Below are 19,254 nucleotides of genomic sequence, written 5' to 3'. Positions count from 1 at the left end.
GTGACAGTTCAATGATGATCCTCCAAGAACCATCAAAAACTTCACAATAAATAATAAAAGGAAGAGTCAATGACTCCATTCTTTGGTGATGGTGTGTCAAACACAAAAATTTGGATATAAAAAAATTGGTGGTGGTGGTTGGGGTTGGAAGAAACGTAATAGTGGTATTGTGGTGGTGTTATGGTGGTAAAAACATAATTACCAAGAAGATGTTGTTCACTAGCCAGCCAGTCAAATGCTCCTCCAACGCAAACGAATATCAATGCATCTGGCTCCAGACTACCAATTAAGGAATTCCTCCTTGGTAAGGATGAAACCAGGACTGGAGGACTTCACATCTTGTTGCTGTGGTTGCGAATTGAAATACATTTCAACAACTTGTGAATGTTGTTGACAAACAAAATAAGGATCTCTCTTTTGAGATGTATTCTCTTCCACTCGACAAACTCTTTCTGAATAATCCCTCAAACGTTGCAAACAATCATTGAATGCATTTAAATTCTTTTCGCAACTCTCTTGTGATGAGTTTGATGACAATTGTCCATTCTCTTGGTGATGGACATGAATGGAAATGAGAAATCTCACAATTGGTAAATTTTTGTAATCAATTCCTAATTGATTCAAAGAGAGAATGAGTGAACAGAGAGCCAATAAGAAAGGTTTAAATTCAAGCAAGTCATAGCAGAGTAAATGAACATCTCCAATATAGAAGATGAGTTGAGATAACTCCTCTTTTTTCATGCTCATGTCATTGCTGTCACCTGTCAATACATGTTCTTCCATCAATTGCATAAAGAGGAACATGAAATCAACACAAGTGACAGAACACAATTCAAATCCCAGCACATCCAATACCAATCGTTCCAAATTCAAAATCTCCTTTTTTGCTCTCTCATCATTCTCACCCACCAAATGCATCAATCGAATGTCATCCCTTCCAAAATATTTGGCAGTAATGTAAAAACAACAAATTCCCAAAGCTTGAAAATTTCGAGTCGTAATCTCCAAATCTTGAACTCCAGTTCCATATTGTGCAAATTTGGAAAGTGCTCGATCCAATAAATTCACACAAAAATATTTCGTTTCTGGAACGAGTCCAAAATAAGAAACAAGTTCACAAATCCAATCTACCAAAATGAGTCGATTTTTAGCACTAATGTTTACATGCGATCTGTTCTGTTGTGGATCTTTGCAACAGAGTAAAAGATAGCTCGAGAGTGGAAGGAATCGTTCTTGGTTGGTCAATAGGTGAGTCAACCATTCTTGACAAGTGGCAGAGAGGCAGACAGAGGGATGATGACTTTTAAATGATGAAGCACTTGCTATCTCGAGAGATGGTTGTTGTTGGTAGGGGTGGTGTTGAGATTGATCAATGGTACCAGTCAATGTCGATTCGTGATTAACTTGATCGAAACTGTCACTCATCAAAATATCTTCTTCTGAATCCTGCTCGTTCAACATCAATGATTCATCTCGATCATCCTGTCCTTGTTGTTGTTCGTATGAGTCCACTTCCAATTCTATTCTCTCTTGATCTTGTTGTGGGTATTGGGAAGAGCGGCTATAAACTATTTGGTTCGATCCATTTTTGGAATCAATTGAAAAGTAGTCTGTTGTTCTTTCTTGATCGATCTTTTCAAAATCCTTGTCATGATCCATCAGCAATGAACAATAACATTCATCACTTGATTTAGCATCAGTAGTAATGCGTTCGAAGGAGAAAGAAGAAGAGGCGGTCTCTGTTTGTGGAGAAGAGTCTCGAGAGAATTTATCGCACGCACTTCCTGTCAGTTGTCGTTCTTTCGAATCTTGGTCATTGCTTTGTTCGATTCCTTCTAGAGTGTTCAAAGTACTAGTCGTAGTAGTAGTAGTAGTAAATTGGTCTTCAGTCGCGAAAGATCCTCTTCCTCTCCGTCTTGTGCTCTGCGAAAGTAACAAGGCTTTCATTTTGTGTGGATTTTTACAAAGTGAATTTCTTTTTTTGCCTCTTTGAATTTTGTTTACAAATTTCGCAAGCTGAACGTGAGGTTCCATATTTGGGGTATGACAGTCGGTGGCTTGGTCTTGAGAGAGGTTTGTTGGAAGATAGGTACTGGATGGTATGACGAGATTGGAATTAATAGAGAGAGCACCTTTGGAAGTACGTTTTGTGGAGAGATGGTGTTTTGAGTTTGAATGTTGATCTTGCAGGAGACCTTTGGTTGTTGTGTTGTGATTTGAAGAATTTTCATGACTTTTGGCAAGCGGCTGATTCTCATCAACAACAACAATCTTGTGGGAATTGTCATCATAATTCGATGAACAAGTATCCACAGTGTTATTTGGACTCAACATTTCAAGAGTTTGCAATATTTTTCAATACAAAGTATATTCAAAATTAATATTGCATCAAAGAAATCTTTGCTTGTTGCCGAATTTAGAATCCAACAAGGAAATTCAACAAATATTGATAGACTGATAATCGTTCACTTCTAAAAAGAGATTACTCTTGCAAGAATATAGTGTTAGATTGAATAAAAGATGATGATGATGATGATGATGAATCGTTCTCTTGTCCATAAAACTCCGCGGAGAGAATATTCCAAAGACGCCAATAAGAATCCAATTCGTGTGTGAATGTTGAAAAAGAGTGTCTGGTAGTAGTTAATGGTGCTCGGTAGTTAAAGGGTGCAGAGAAAGTTCCTTTCTATCGAATCGGAAATGTTTTTTTCACAGCGAAAATGTTCATCCAAAAAGAAGCTGCCAAGGAGTGTGTGAGGTGACAGTTGGCAGGTTCTGGCAGCTTGACTGAGCTTTCACCCATCCATGTAGGGATGACATTTGAAACTTTGAGTGTGGAAATTTCTAGTGCATGGAACTCTTTTTAATCGAACGGACTTGTCCGGTGGGTTTAGATTGGAGGGTATGAATGTTTGAAGAAACCCAACCCTTATTCTCATGGTGATTCCATATGATCGCTGGAAAGTCGTCCTCTTCCTTCTTGTTTTTCACTCAAAAGAGAGGAGCGAAAGTTATAATTGTTCATGACTACTTGCTGGAGAGAGATCTCTGATTGATCCCTGTAATGAGAGAAGTGTGTGTGATTTATTCAATGAGAGAAGTGTGAGTGTTGGTCTTGCGAAAAAAAAAATATTGTAAAGGAGTTGACTAGAACTTTGTAATGTGTGAAATTAATTTTACGTCCATGAATCAAAAGTGGGAGGAAGGATATCATTTATTGTTTTGTGTCATTGGCAGAGGGCAGTTCTTGCTAATTTAAAGAATAATACATGATTAGAAACTTCTCAAAATATTTTGACTTTCGTTCACACATCCAAATGGTCTCTTCGAATAATAGCCACCTTGTTTCATCCATCATTGAAAAAGCAACATGTTTGATATTCGATTTACAGTTGTTCTTAAGAGGTGCTTACATTCCACCTGAAATTCTCAAAAGAAGACACATATGGATAACACATATTGATTGGCGTACTGTTGCAACGATTGTTAACAAAGGTCTTATCAATTTACGTGATTATTATGGCCATTAAAATCGTCAGATAAAATCGCACGACATGAGGCAATACCACAAGACATAATGAACAAATATTGCAATTCCGAACTGTTCTTGTTGGACTCTCGACATTTCAAAAGTCAGCACAAAAATAATTACTGTGTGAATTAAAAAAGAAATGCAGATGGGTCCCACCTCGAGAATGGTATTATTTTATGCGTTGGATTTCGGACATGTCATGTCAATTTTCAATCCATATTTGATTGTGACAAGTGATTAAAATCGAAAAGACAAATTGTCGCAAATATGTTTTCTGAGCTAATTCTATCTAAAGGGTTTTCTCTACAGTAATGTAATAGAATTGTACAACCAAATTACAGTATTGTATTCAGGTCAAGAAAGAATAAAATCCATGTGTAAGCCTCAAGAACATGTCATCCTCAAAAATTTAATTCGGTTAAATACTTCAGAATATGTAAAAGTACTTTCAAACAAGGGAATGACCACAAAAACAGCAAATGACCAAAGTGTATAGTTTGCCGATGATTCAAATTCTTCTTCATGTGTAATACAATTTGGATTATTATCACGAACCTTGACGAGAATATCTGGGTGCATCTGTGTGGTCCCAACTCTCTTCTACGAACACTCCAAGAGTGTCCAATCAAACACAACATGATGATCATAATAATGACCTTCCATGACCAATTATTGAGAACATTACAATTCACACCTCTGATGTGTGTGTGAATCTCCAAATGTGATGCATTGAACACCCAAGATTTTTCATTGCTCATGTTGTATTTTGTCCTTTCGAAATGAATAGTAAAATAAATACTCAGAATAGTCTTTGTATATTGTGAGAAGAGATTCTTATTGTTGAATAGTATCTTTGAATATCATCTATTTGAAAATTGCCGCTTTCACTCATTTTCATTCTCCATTCGAACATCTCAACAACAACAGCAGCAAGACTTCCGTTGAAAAAGTCAAATTCAGAGACATATTCGACTCAAGTGGTTCATAAAGGAGTGTTAGTGACCGGCCAATGAAGATTTATTCTTTCAATAGTCACTTTCCCACAAGAGAGAATGCAATGGCCATTCTTGTTGGGGTGCGCTCCAAATTTATAAAATTGAACAACTTTCCACATGGACAAACTTGGGTCTATGAGTTTCCAAAGGAGATCCATTTGCTAAATTTCGAATGAGACAGTTGATCTCTCATAACTTGGAACTGATTGGCGCAATTCTAAGAAGAGACCACACTTCACATTTCACATCGAAAATGCAAGTCGGAACCAATTCCAATGATTTGGAACAAGTATTACACACTAAATTTTCAAACTTCTTTTCAATATCACAACCAAAATACCATGTACGTTCTGTGATGTTTAAATCAGACATGAAGAAGGATATTTTAGAAGGCTATTATTATTGTTGGAATCGATCGTGAGAATATACATCACCACCTAGGAGTTACCATTTCTATCATTCAGAAGCAACTCTTCGACATTTTCAATCAACAGTTTGGTAGCGCTCTCCATCCAGCACTTTCTCAGATTGAATACGGATGTATTGGACTCTTGTCGCAAAACCGTCCAGCCAATGCCCAAATTCGATGAAATTCGAATGGAAGTGTGTGTGCAGGGTGAACACTCCCACGCAGACGAGAGTCAGAGGGTTAGCATTTATGAAAGTGAAGAGTGAGTTGAGCACCACAAGAAAAAAAAGCAACAGCAACAATAAATTCATTGACCTCCACCACCGCCACCTCTGAGTGTTTTCATCTTCAACACCATCTTGCACAAGACGAACACACTTTGGGAATTTTGAGAGCCTTTGGTTTCCTATCGGAACACGGACTCGTGATAGAGATCCCCTCTTTCTCTTCTCTCTCTCTGGTTATCCTACAACTCTTTGAACGATCATCATCATCATCATCACTCCATGTATTGAATAGATATATACACATATTACCACTATCTATTGATCCATAACCATACATTCTCCGAGAACGCCTTTTTTCAATCCTCTCTGTTACCACCAACACCACCAACACCACCAACACCACCAACACCACCAACACCAACACATGGCCAAACAAGAATTATACTACAACAACAAGGAATCAAGACAAGCCTACCACCACTCCATGATGATGATATCCAAGAGTTCCTCGGAAGAAGAAGATTCGCTGATGTGTACCTCGCCGACATCACCAAGCCTTTTTGTTGAACACTATGCTCAAAAGATGAATCCAAGCTGCCAAAACAAGAGTCATAACAATTCTTCCAATGCTCACTCCAGTCAAACAGCACGAGAAATCCTTGCTGATATTACCTCTCAAGCTGTTGTCGCAGCGGCTTCACGCATGAACGGACAGGGAGCCTTTATCACCAGCACCACCACGGTCAATACAAGCCTGAAGACACAACAACCCTCCAACAACAGCAAGAGTTACCAACAGGGACAATCCACGAATTCCACCACTGCCACTCACTACTATCCTCCTTCGACTTCCACCTCCTTTCCATGTTCCCAGCCACAACCAAACATGAAATTTGTTCACACTGACTCTTGCACCACGCAACTGAGCTATTCCAATAACAACAGAAGCAACAACAACTACAATAATATCCACTACACCCACACCCACTCTGCCACTGGTAAGACAAAGGCAGCAGTTTCTCATGTTGTGGGCATTCATCCATCATGTCGAAACGTTTCCACAGAGCCTAAAATTTTCTCTCCCTCAGTCACCTCGCCTGTTCTTGGCCTAGACTTTGGTGAATTCCAAATGATGCAAGATGAAGATGACTATGATTGCGAAGACAATGAGGAATCGCTCAATGAAGAGAACAACGACCAAGATGAAGATTATCTTTTTTGTAAAGATGACGAAGAAGAGGATGACAGCGATGATGATTGTCAGCACTATTTCACCTTGAGCCAAGACAATTATTCTACTTCTCAAGTGTTGGGCGTCTCACGATCCACAACTTTGACAGAACCCTCTCGACAGCATGCCACATGCAACATGAATAATACAACAATGAACTCCCATAGAATGTCGAACCACATTCAAGCTCGACAAGATCCTGATCTCTACAATGATCATGATCGAATGAGATTGAAACAAGCACTGGACTACAATGTGGACCATCCAGTGAATTTACTTCCCAAGTTCAACAAGAATCAAGAGAATTCTCAGATTTCTCGTCTTCCCATCGAGGTAGAACAAGATGTTCTTGCCTATTTATTCGAAAATGAAAGCAGAAAACAACCTTCTCTTGACGCTCTCAGATCCACACAAACCATTGTCACACCTGATATGCGCTCGATGCTCATTGAATGGCTTGCTGGCATTTGTGTTGGATTCAAGCTTCGACCAGAGACATATTACACCTCTGTGAACGTTCTGGATCGTTTCCTTTGCCAACACAGAGTAGAGAACACCAAATTTTTACAGGGTATTGGTTTAGCAAGCTTACTCATTGCTGCCAAGTTTTGTGAGATTACATGCCCTCCACTCAAACAATTACTCTTTGCAGCAGACAATTTTTACACTCGTCGTGCAATTTTGAATTGGGAGAGTGAAATTTGCAATATTCTTGACTTTGAATTTTGCACTGTCCATGCTTTTGACTTTATTGAAAAGTTCTTGGAAATTTGTGGCTATTCTCAATGTGACCAAGTGAGAATGCTCTCCTATTTCATTTGTGAATTGCAACTTCAAAATTTCCACACTCTACAATTCCAGAGACACACCGTGGCCATATGCTCCATTATTATTGCTCTTTACATGTTCCGACAGCCATACCTCACTCCCAATGTGTTGTACTGTGTGAGGTTATCTGAAAATTTCTTTGAAAGCGCAAACGGCTCCTTAACAAGAGACGATGTGCAAATTCTGGACACCACCAACAAGTGCCTCTCAACCATGTTCAACTTTTATATTGGCATGATCACAGGAACCATCAAGTACAACTTTGTCGTCGATAAGTATAGCAAAGATTCCTTCATGAACATTGCCACATGGTTCCCATCACAGACCAATCATAATTTCAACATTGTACCTCCACAATTTAATTTACAAGGAGGGCAAAATCAATCTTGTTGATGATTTCATGATTTCTCAAACAACTTTGCTCCTGTGAGTATTCATATATGTATGAACACCATACATCCATTCATTACCATGAATATTCTCATACAATAAACAATTCTTTCAGGTCAAAATGAATTATCATTATTCGTTGTGTGTTTGATGCGTGCTATAGTATCCACGAGCGTTCTCTATAATGGTCAAATACCAAAAATGAGGCATTAAGGCGGGGAATCGTTTTTGAGGTGCCACAAAAAATGGGCAACTCATCGTCTGTTAGCCCGACCTTATCACCAACGCCTTCAAAGAAGAACCTTCTCCTCAATTCTTCTCAACGGCAGCAATCATGGCGATGCCTTTCAAAGAAGTCATCATCCTCCCAGTTATCATCATGCGCTTCAAACAAGAGCTTAAAAAGCGAGAATGCGAACAGTAAAATTTCTACTATTGAGGACACCAAAAGTAATATCTTGTCCATAAACAACACCTTTGACAAGAACAATAGCGATCATCATACGACCCTTGTAATTAATAACAAACTCACCGCATCCATATCAAGCAGCAGCCGATTTGCGGACAGAATCTCTCGGCTATCCTCAACAAACAAAGCCCCCAATGAAGCAAGTACCCTCGAATTTAGTGATACAACTTCAGAAGATTCGGAGGACAATGATCTGGACCGAACCAATTCTTTGGAAAATCATGATCTTATTGAAAGTGGCGTGAGTCTTGACTCTTCAAAAGACTCGAAACTGTCATCATTAAGGGAAAGTATTGGCTTTCTAAAAAAGAAGAAGAAGGTCAATCCCTCACGAAATAATTTATTAATTTCATCATCAACCAATGCTTCATCATCTTCGACATCACCATCGGAGCCATTACTAAGGAACACACACCATTCTAATTACACCCCCTCTCCCACCTCTCCTCATAATTCTAACAAGAATTCGATCAGACCATTGTCTTCGACCGACTCACTGGTTGATGAAGATTACGATGCTGACCAATCGTGGTTGGATCAACCAAGGTCTGCCCTGTTTTTGCATCCCTCGTCTTTATCACGATCATGTCAATTTCCAAATTCGAGTAGCACTTCGTCTCCAACGACAACAAAATCCAGTCTCCACCCAACAAACATCACTACCACAGTTGTCGAGATGAGCAGCGACGATATTTCTTCTCTCTCTGATTCCTTATCCTCTTCGATACCATCTCTTCCATCCACTTCTATTCAGTCATCCGTTACTTCCCCATCTTCTGCCTCCTCCAATTTTACAAGCTCACTTTCAAAGCAGACATCGTCTGTATCGCAGAATGACTTTCGCGGAAAGAAAGATGTTTCACAACAACAATATCTTTCAAAAAAGCCACAAGTATTCAAAAGCAAGTCAAATATTTCTTCATCTGATAAGAAAAAAGACGACCTACATCTCTTATCTGGAAGTCTTGAGCTTGGAAAAATGTTTTCTAAAGCAAAGAGCAATATTTCATTTGTTAACAATTTGACTCAATCTCTCGACTCATTTTCCTTGAAAACAAAAATCAAAGAGGCTTTGAAAGAATTCAGAGGAACCTCATTGACAAAACATCTAATCTCCAACGATGAATTATCATTTGCAGAGTATTTTCCTGTGGATGAAAGCGCACTTCCCCAAACGAATAATACATCACCAACCTCGAAGAAAACTAAGGAACGATCTGTGGCTGTGAATATTGACCGAATTATTGATGTGGTACAACCAGCTTTTAAAACCCCTGACATGACCAAAGCTCAAAGCGAAACTAACCTTAATACGTCACAGTCAACGACTCCCCAAAACAAAACTCATCCTCGTGTCACAAGGTCGAATGCATTAACGAATAAGGGATATTATATGGACTTTTGTGGAATCACAAGCAACGTCACGGAAATCATGAATGACTGTGAGGATTGGACAAGCATAAAAGAAATTAAATCTCCCTTCCAGATTGAAATTTCAGAGCCCACAAACAAGGCTGAAACCTTTCACTTACCTCCCCCTCAGGATGATCTTGAGAATCGTTTTCTTACGATACCCGATCTGAACGATGAAGATGATCGCTCAGAGCAAAAACAGCTCACTTGCAATGACAAGTCCATCAACAAGAACGTCTTTGACATTGTCACAGACATACACAACTCCTTTGTCGTTTGAAACGGTAAGCCTACTAATTTATTCATTAAACAACATTATTTGTTCTGAAGTGATTCAAATCTTTCATCACGTCATGAAATCCTGCTTTTCGAAAGTTTGAAATAGAACCACAAAAAATCTTTCCAACAACAAGAAGATGGAATCTCACTTTTATTGCGACCAACAATTTGTAACTTGTGAAATACTCTTTCCGCATACGGCTCGTGTTGTAAAAGATCCATCACCATTTCACGATCAACAACAACAAGCGGATCATTGGAATGAAGAAGAAGCAGAAACCGCTCATTCATTTCCTCTCAAAGCGGAAGAAGAAGACCTTGATTTAACCTTTTATGATTCCGATCGGAACGATTTATTATTTACATCATTCTCAGAAACCAATGGATATGATCACAAGGAAGAAGACTCTGTATCAAGATCAATCACCTCTATTCAACAAGATCAACAGGAACTCCCTTCACCACAGGATCATCCTCTTCGGAACGTCGACCATGAAATACATGAAATATCTTTGATTCAAAATCACATGTATTATTATTTATGTTCATCAGAAGAACATAATGATGAAGAAGAACATGATGCATTTAATAATTCCTTATTAGAGACTGAAAAAGAGAAACAGAATTTGAATGATATAACAACAACAACCACTAGTTGTTCCAAACTAATGGATGAAATGGATGATTACTTTTCTCTGATCGATCATGAGAAAGATGAAAATCCTAATGATGATCAAACAACATTCTTTCAACACAAAAATCAAGAAGAAAAACAAGAAATAATGATGATGGATAATTCAACATTCCGGAAATTAAGCAAACACGTGAGTCTTTTAGACAATGATTGGACTCTGATCCAATATGTTTCAAAAGATTCTTCAAAGGATTTCACTTTACATAACAAATCCACATATGACAACAATTATTTCAAAATTCAACTAATCTCTTCACAAACCATTCTTCATGCACACAGAAATCGAATGATACAAAAAGTACCATTCTAAAAACCATGATACAAAGTGAAATGATTGAATCCAAAATGAATGAAATGACCATTAACGATACACTTGAAGAAGAAAAGAATTTTATTCGAGTTATGGATTTTATTCATGTTGAAGAATTGGGAATTCCAATTCTTGGAACCAGTTTTGCCAATTTGGAATGGTTTCCAAGCAATTCTTTAATAGGACTGAAAGATTTATTAAGACTGATTGATAAGGCGGATGAATATGGAGTGACAAGCTTAATTCGTTCCATTCCAAATGTCATGAATGAGTATAATGTCATGATAATACTTGAAAAAGCATTACATATTTCTCCCGATCTCTCAGAAATTCTAATTTTGCAAGCCATTGATATTATTGCTTCGAATTTGCCATGTGTCATTGGAGGATATATTTACAACAATTGTTTGGATCTTGAATCGATACACATTCAAGCTGAATTGTGGATTTGTGATTTGAAAGATCGATTTGATTTCATTTCTCACAATCCTTCAATTGCTTCTCTGTTGTTACATTTGAAAAGAAATGCTATTGTGAATACTTTAATTGAACTTCCTTCATACATCCCAGAAACAGACAGCGATTCAAAACAACTACCTCTACTATTACGAATTTTCCAGTCATCTCATTGCAGAGCCAACACAGAACAAATATTAGCAATTATTGTTGTTTGGATTTTATCATGTCCTTTTCAGCCTTCTGAATTTTTGCAACAAGAATTCATAGAGCACAGAGACGAGAGTGTTCATCTTTGTGAAAATATTCTCAGTATTGAATTTTCAAAACGACTTTCTTCAGGTATTTCATTCGTTGTGAACCAGTTGGACTTGACAAGTTTATCATCGACAATGCAAGATCAAGATTATTTTGATATTTTTGTGCTTAAAATATTATTATCCATTGCTTCTTCACATCCTCAGTTCAAACATCTTCAACACAAGATCAATATGTGCGTCATGAAACAATATGGGAACTCATACCATGGATTTTCTTCAAGAGATTTGGCGGAAACATTTGCTTTTCGTATCATTGATCCACTTTTCACACAATTACTTTCACCTGAACAACATGTTGAAAGAGAAACAAATTCTATTGCATGTCATTGTGAACAAATGGAAGTGAATCAATCTCTCACAAATTCTAATGAAAGTAGTAGTGGTAGTAGTAGCAATAATGAAATTCACAACATCAGTAACAACCATTCAACCATTCCAAGCAGAATCGACCATAATTTTATTCAAGAAATATTTTCTCTATGTTTCACTGGAAACAAACAAAAAACACAAAAATTCCTTCAAGAAAATTCTCTCCCTCTACTTTTCACAATCCTTCGATCTATCAAGCAATACGACGAGAGATTTTGGGAACAATTTCTATTCATGTCCTCAACAGTGTGATGCAAAATTTGGAAGAACAATTTAATCATGAACAACAACAGATTGACGAATCGTCAAAATTTTCAGTAAGACAACAAAAAGTTCAAGTGGAACCATCTTCAAAAGTGTTACAAGCATGTATGGTGGGATTGGATGGGGCTGGAAAAACGTCGCTTTTAGAAAAGATGAAATATCCCAAATTGAAAAATTTGACAGAAACAATACCTACTGTTGGATTTAATACAGAAACCATTTATTATGGAAATGTGGAAGTATTTATGGTATGTGGAAGTGGTTGACATGGTTTTGGAGTATTGTTAAATTTATTATTTATTTATGAATGTCATGTGACATAAAATATTGACGCCACGTCACATTGTGAAGCGTGATATTGGAGGATTGCCCAAAATTCGATCCTTGTGGACACATTTTCTCAATTCTGCTGATTTATTGATTTATGTTATTGATGCTTCTGACAAGTCTCGATATGAGGAATCAAAAGAATGTTTAGAGCGATATGTAGATTTGAATTTAACTAAGAAGGATTGTAGTGTTCTTATTCTTGCGAACAAGATGGAATGTTTAGTGGAGGCATTTCCACCCAATCAACATCAACAACGAACCAAAATTCTGAAAGAAACCTATGAAGAACTTGTGGAGCTATTTGAAAACTCTAAATTGAAGCAGTGGTTGAAACAGCAATCAAATGTACATGCAGGTTCGTCGCTACTTGGTGAGCATCAAAAAACTGATTTTCGAACAGGCTCAAGAGAAGGAAGATTGAAAATTCAGTTATGCAGTGCCAAAACAGGAGAAGGAATCAATGAGGGGTTGCTATGGTTTTTTTCGAGCATGCTCATGAATAGTAGACTTTGGTCAACTTGTAAACATTAGCGATATCATTAAGGAATGCAAGTTGGGAGACGATAAAAGTTCTGCCAGTACGAGCCAACCCAACAACAGTCTTGGTCATACCAGCACACATTGTTTGGTAATGTAGAAACGTAATAACAAAATTTTTACAATGTTCGAGTTTTTATTAAAAACTGCTTAATAGGTCCAAGGATGGGTCTAATGAGTTCGATTGAGAGTCAGAGCCTTCGGAGGTATCTGAGTCGAAAAAGTTCAGAGAATCCATTTCGGAGTATCGAGAGATGTCAAAGTCATCGAATTGATCTTTCTTGAGAAGAGGCGAGTAAGGATCTTCATGAGAACATGACAATTCTTCACACGAGTAAATGTTTGAGGGAGAAGTAATGGCGTTGCTGGTTGAGGAGAGCTCTTGGGTAGTGTCACATTGAACAGAAGAGTGGAATGAGGACGAGTTTGGATCACACAGCCAAAATTCTGCATAGAGCGGATCTTCCGTAAGGGGTTCCATTGTTGGTGCTTCGTGGGTTGAGAAATTAGAGGCAGTAACCTCGTCTCCCTCATGCTCTTGCATGTATTCCAAGGAGGTAGTGGTTGCGTCCAAACATTCAGGTTGGTCACAACCATCCACCAAGCATCTGAAGGCTTGCATGAAGGCCAATTGTTGCTCTTCGTTGGGCAATGTTCTTAGTGTTTCCATCAATGATGCAAGTTGCTTTTCATAGAGTCGGAGTTTTTCATCATCGCTCATGGTTAACTTGAGCTTCTTGGAAAGGAAGGTCTCATATGGATCAACGTCCTTGGCTTGTTCCATGTAGAGTCTCTTTTTAGTGACTTCCTCATCTCTCTGTTCGGTAGTTCTTCTTCCATATACTTGGAATGGTGCACTTACCATAACAATAAGAGGTTTTTGCTTACCTTGAGAGTAAGCCTCGGGTGTGTACAAGCTAACTCTCATACAAACGTTTTCCTTTTGGTGATGATACGCAACATCACTGAATTGAAATTTAGTGTTACAAGTGAGCAGTGTTCGTGCTGGTTGTGGCGTATGATGGTTGTCAGTCGTTCGTTGTTGTGAAGACGACTGGCTGTCAAGAGAGTCCTCGCTATGAGTGCTGCTGTAATCGTCCTCATGGGTCATGTTGTCATTGTCCTTACCGTTATGTTGTTTTGAGGTTGTTGATCGACGATATTTCCTTTTGGCAATGATGGGTTTTCGCTCTTCGCGCGTTGATTGGAGAGAAAGATGTGTTTCTCCTTTCAGAATTTCCTTCTTCTTACCTGTATTGTTGTTAGATGTATGGAGAAGTGAAGTTCCATCTTGGCTGTTCACAATATCAATGTCTGCCAAAAGTTTTTGTGGTAGCGTCGTTTCTTTCGTTCCGTAGCTCTGACCGTTTGTATTCAACAATGACTTCATTGTTGTTTGCTGGTCATCTTCATCAGAGAGCAGTGCACTCGAGAACTTTTTCGTCGTCGTCTGTACATTAACGCTCTCTGCTTCAACTTCCATGCTAAACTTATATTTCAAGCTACTGTAAAGTTTGAATGGGACAAAGTCAACAACAGGGTCAGTACGACTCGAAATTAGAAACGTTACCTTTACAATATTGAACATCAAACTCTCCTGTGAAGCTTGATCATAGTGAATCAAGCTCCACTCTCGGTCCATAAACGAGGAGGACGAGAAAGAGGAAGATGAGAGTACATTTTCCTCATTTGTATTGTTGTGGATCATGGTGTTGATGATGGTTAAACGTATAGACAAATTTGAGTTTGAATTGGAGAAGAAGGTTTCCGTTGCTTTGTATTTTTGGGAATGGCTTTTGGGCTGAGAGGGGAGCAACAACGGAATGAGTTGAGTATTTTTTTTTGAAAATAAAAAAAATTAAAAAATTAAAAATATCTGCTTGCCTTTTTATTTCGTTGAAGGTGCAGCGCGGCCAAAGAATTGTGTCTTGAGCACTTTCTTCTTATTTTGACTTTTTTTCTTGACTCAGACATTGTCTGACTCCACACACTTTCGAAAGAACCGAGAGTAGAACAAAGTTCATACATTACTAAAAGTCAACTTGAAGTTAAAAATGAACCAACAAGATCAACCCACTGCTCGCATTCGTTTCTCAACGGGTGCTCTTCCTTCCCATCTCGTCTGCGAATCATCTTGTTCCGATTCAACAACTCCGAATATTGTGAGATCTTCTCAAGCCATCGGGACTCTCAATGAAGAAGATCATTCATCTCCATTTTCAGGATTGGCTCCGATCATTGAAAAAAGTTTAGCCAAGATTAAAATTGAGGAATTATTTCATTATGGATCTCCGAAGGGAGAAGAGTCATTGTGTAGAGCCATTGCATATTTGTACAACAAAACAGTGAGCAGGAATGGTGTTGAAGATCATGAATCGTACCAACAGCAACGATCATCGTTTGGAGCGCATTCACAACAACTTGTCGATCGAATGTCGATTCATGCTGAACATGTCCACATCACCTCTTCAGCTCAACAAGCTCTGAATATTGTATTTTCTGCTCTTTTTAACAATCGAATGGCAGGTTACCACACAAGTGATCAAGATAATCATGAGTATTCATCTGAAACAATTTTGTTTCTTCAGCAGCCTTGCTTTTTTGGAACGGTTAGATTGGTGAAAAAGTTTTGTCTTTCTGCAACAAGAGTGAGCAATAACAGAGAAGAGTCAGTCAACTCCGTGAAGGTTGAGAGTTTTGAAACTGTGGAAGAACTTGTTCGAAAATTAACTAGAATACCAGTATCCAATACCACAACGGGCGAATGCACTTCCAGAACATGTAACATGACAAGAAAGACAACACAACATCGCCCACGAATTGTAATTTATATTTGTTCCAATTATCAAGCATATAATGGTACAAGAGTTTCTGACTCTGAAAAACAATTGCTCTCACTCCTGATCAAATCGAGAAGAGAAGATTTTGAATTTATCATCATTGAGGATAATCCCTATGATTTCTTGTATTTGAGTGATACTGAAAGACCATTGACATTGTTTGAAATGTTGCCAAATCACACCATATTAATTGGAGGATTTTCTAAAATTCTAGCACCAGGTATTCGAACTGGTTATATTATTTTGGATCAAGAACAACAAAACAGTGAAGGTGGAAAGAACGACAAACATTCCTTGAAAGGGTTGATTCACAGAGAGAAACTTGATCAGGATTTATTTACCTCAACATTGTGTCAACAAGTTTGTACAGCCGCAATTTCAGAGGATGGAGGTGCCTATCTAAATTCATGGAGAAGGGTTGTGAAAGAGAGAAGAAATGCCACTTTACAATACTTGAACGAATTTTTCCATGACGTAAAAAACCATGTCGAATGGACGCAAGCAGATTGTGGCATTTTCATTTATGTGAGGTTTAAGAATGTCTCAAAGAACATCAACAATTCCAAAAACGAGCACACAGTTGAGAAAGAAAAAAACACGCCAGATGACATTTCTCAATTGTTAAAAATTGCCTCCTCAAGATATAAGTTAGATTTGGAGCCAAGTTGTTATACTTACCTGGATGGAAAGTCTCGTTTGGAAACACGTGTGAATTTCATCCTCCCACAGTCACTGAATTTATTGAGAGAAGGAATTTCGCGTTTAAGGCAAGCATACAATGAATGGATGAACTCAAATATTCCACTTTTGAAACAAATCCCTCTGAGCAACAAACAATTGAGGATTATTATAACATCTGGTGGAACAGCGGTACCTATTGATACGGTTCGTTACATTAGCAATAGCTCTATGGGAACTACTGGAGCACAAATTGCCAATGAATGTCTCGACAGAGGTCATTTAGTTCATTTTCTACACAGGTAAGCTTTTCATACAGGTTTCACGAAAATCAAGTTTTACGTTGAATATCTTCTTACAATACGCCAATAACAAACATATGTTGTTATATTATGATCTTGGATGTGAAAAATGATGTCAACTCCATAGCAAAGCGTCACGAGTACCAAATGAATTCGATCCAAAGCACAAATCCAATCTTCACAAACATGTCTATTTTACATTTGATGAATATCATGAACAATTGAAAAATCTTGTCACTACCACACAACCAGATGTTGTGATTTTGTCTGCAGCCGTTAGTGATTATGGAGTGGAGAACAAACACAACGACAAAATGAGTTCAGATCTCGAGACTCAAACACTTACATTAGTGAAATTACCAAAAATTATTTCACTGGTTAAAAAGTGGAACCCAAAAGTCTTCTTAGTAGGATTCAAATTATTGACCGGCGTTCAAACAGTGAAAGAGTTAATCAATACAGCATATAGACACGGAATCAAAAATCATTCCAATCTTACCGTTGCCAATTCGACTCTCACAAGTGATTCATCCAATTTTGCCAACCGAATTATTACACTAATCACTCCAGAAAAGAGTGTCATCCCATGCTCTCTCAAGAATCTATCCAGCATTCTTGTTACAAATATTGAAAAACGAGTTTCACACAAGCATTACAAAACCATTGTCCACAAGGAAGGAGATGTAACTTATTTTGATTGTGTAAAAGAAATGCCTCAAACACTCTCAAAAATGTTTGAAAATATGAAAAAAGCGTACACCTTGGGACTATTTGACAAGTATTTTGATGATGAAGGCGAGGAAGATTTAAGTACTTCTAAAAACTGTGTTGACAACTCTAAGCACAGAAATGTTCTCGATGAAGATGAGAACTCATCTGCTCATTTCGGTTTTGTGGCTATGCGTGCTCCAAGACCATATTCAGGATTTTTAATCACTTCTCGAGCTAGTAATAAGCTAAATCCAACATTGAAGGATATTGTCTATGTTTCAAATGCTGATTTTGGAAAACGAGAATTGCATGTTCATTCTCAACAAGGACAAAAATCATCGCTCAATGCAAACGTTGCTGCATGGCTGTTCGAGAATCGAAAAGAAGTGAATCTCATTTTACATGCACATATCTTCCCCAGTTGTGATAACATGACTGATTTTGATTATTCACCTGGAACTCAGGAAGATGTTGACGCGGTGGCAGAAAAGATGACACACGGAGAGAAAATTGTTGAAATTCCACAACATGGAATTATATCGGTATCAGAAAGCGACAATATTGAAGAGGCTATTCATTCTCTTGGAGAGGGACATGCTTATTTTAAATTTGCTCATTTATATGACATGATATATGCACGATTTCAGAGAGTAAGTTTTTTCAAGCTAACATATTAACCAGTTTACCCTACATTCATTCAGTCTACCGACTTGATTGATGTACTCGATCGAGAGTTTCCTGACAATAAGGAACATACAAATATTTGTGACCTTTGTTGTGGAACAGGAGAGGTCACTCGATTGCTCTATGAGAGAGGTTTTCGAACATTCACATTGGCCGATCAAAGCGACAAGATGTTGTCGTATGCCAAGAAAAAATTGAGCACTTGTTACGGAGAGGAATTTTGTCGCAACATACCGACACATGTCACATCCATGCAAGAGCTGAACCTAAAAGGCTCACATTTCGACGTCATTGTTATGAGGCAAGCCATTAATTATGCAATGAATTTAGAGGGCCTTTCCATGGTCTTTGCGTCATGTTATGAGCATCTTAAAAAGGGAGGCAAATTAATTCTCAACACGACCAATTTCCAAGTGGATCAAGCTGAAAAGTTTTCAAAAATGCGTGTTTTAAGATACGACTGTACAGATGGATATGTTGGACTAGTGGGAAAGAGAGATGAAAGAGATAATGACAACACCGTGCAACAATGTACACATTCGAACATTCCATTCAACGTGTACATTAGAGAAGGAAATTTGTTGAATATTGAGAACAACCCAAATTCGAAACATCCACGAAAAGAGACCCGCCTGCTCATTCACGCACAACATTGTGTGATGGAAAGAGTGAGACTCGACCAACATTCCAAAGAGGTACCACTTTACGAAAGACATTGCTTGTTCGATCTCAACAAGTTTGGAATGTTCACACGAAAAGAATTTCATGACGAATTGAAACAAGCGGGCTTTGAACATGTGAAATGTTATGGAAAGGGGCTTGAAGAGATCAACTTGGAAGACAATGCATTGAATAGCTCTAAAGATGAACTCAAATCTCCATCCTTGTACTTTGTGGCTATCAAATAGCATCACTAAACATCAAGACAACGTGTTATGGGATTGTGGAGTCAAGCCAAATTTGAAAAATTTTTTTACAAAACAACA

General features: G+C 38.0%; 6 protein-coding genes across 6 annotated transcripts; 4 read left to right on the top strand and 2 right to left on the bottom strand.

Moving 5' to 3' along the window:
* Positions 1-279: 279 nt before the first annotated feature.
* Positions 280-2,334, bottom strand: FDP41_001394 (uncharacterized protein; the record flags this gene model as incomplete). The annotated part of the gene is made up of 1 exon (XM_044704473.1): positions 280-2,334. One exon carries the CDS (start codon positions 2,332-2,334, stop codon positions 280-282), a length of 2,055 nt encoding a protein of 684 aa, XP_044564439.1.
* Positions 2,335-5,587: 3,253 nt separating this feature from the next.
* On the top strand, positions 5,588-7,615 carry FDP41_001393 (uncharacterized protein; the record flags this gene model as incomplete). The annotated part of the gene is made up of 1 exon (XM_044704472.1): positions 5,588-7,615. The coding sequence occupies one exon, from the start codon at positions 5,588-5,590 to the stop codon at positions 7,613-7,615; it is 2,028 nt and encodes a 675-aa protein (XP_044564438.1).
* A 242-nt stretch (positions 7,616-7,857) lies between these two features.
* Positions 7,858-9,774, top strand: FDP41_001392 (uncharacterized protein; the record flags this gene model as incomplete). Its single annotated transcript, XM_044704471.1, has 1 exon — positions 7,858-9,774. The coding sequence occupies one exon, from the start codon at positions 7,858-7,860 to the stop codon at positions 9,772-9,774; it is 1,917 nt and encodes a 638-aa protein (XP_044564437.1).
* A 136-nt stretch (positions 9,775-9,910) lies between these two features.
* On the top strand, positions 9,911-13,047 carry FDP41_001391 (uncharacterized protein; the record flags this gene model as incomplete). Its single annotated transcript, XM_044704470.1, has 4 exons — positions 9,911-10,597; positions 10,747-12,168; positions 12,216-12,434; positions 12,538-13,047. The coding sequence occupies 4 exons, from the start codon at positions 9,911-9,913 to the stop codon at positions 13,045-13,047; spliced, it is 2,838 nt and encodes a 945-aa protein (XP_044564436.1).
* Positions 13,048-13,192: 145 nt separating this feature from the next.
* On the bottom strand, positions 13,193-14,761 carry FDP41_001390 (uncharacterized protein; the record flags this gene model as incomplete). Its single annotated transcript, XM_044704469.1, has 1 exon — positions 13,193-14,761. The coding sequence occupies one exon, from the start codon at positions 14,759-14,761 to the stop codon at positions 13,193-13,195; it is 1,569 nt and encodes a 522-aa protein (XP_044564435.1).
* A 346-nt stretch (positions 14,762-15,107) lies between these two features.
* Positions 15,108-19,176, top strand: FDP41_001389 (uncharacterized protein; the record flags this gene model as incomplete). The annotated part of the gene is made up of 3 exons (XM_044704467.1): positions 15,108-16,873; positions 17,001-18,234; positions 18,286-19,176. 3 exons carry the CDS (start codon positions 15,108-15,110, stop codon positions 19,174-19,176), a joined length of 3,891 nt encoding a protein of 1,296 aa, XP_044564434.1.
* Between the last annotated feature and the right edge of the window lie 78 nt (positions 19,177-19,254).

This window comes from Naegleria fowleri, assembly GCF_008403515.1.
Source record: "Naegleria fowleri strain ATCC 30894 chromosome Unknown tig23, whole genome shotgun sequence".
NCBI lineage: Eukaryota > Heterolobosea > Eutetramitea > Acrasida > Naegleriidae > Naegleria > Naegleria fowleri.
Note: the sequence above shows the minus strand (reverse complement) of the source record. Positions and strands in the feature narration are given on the sequence as shown.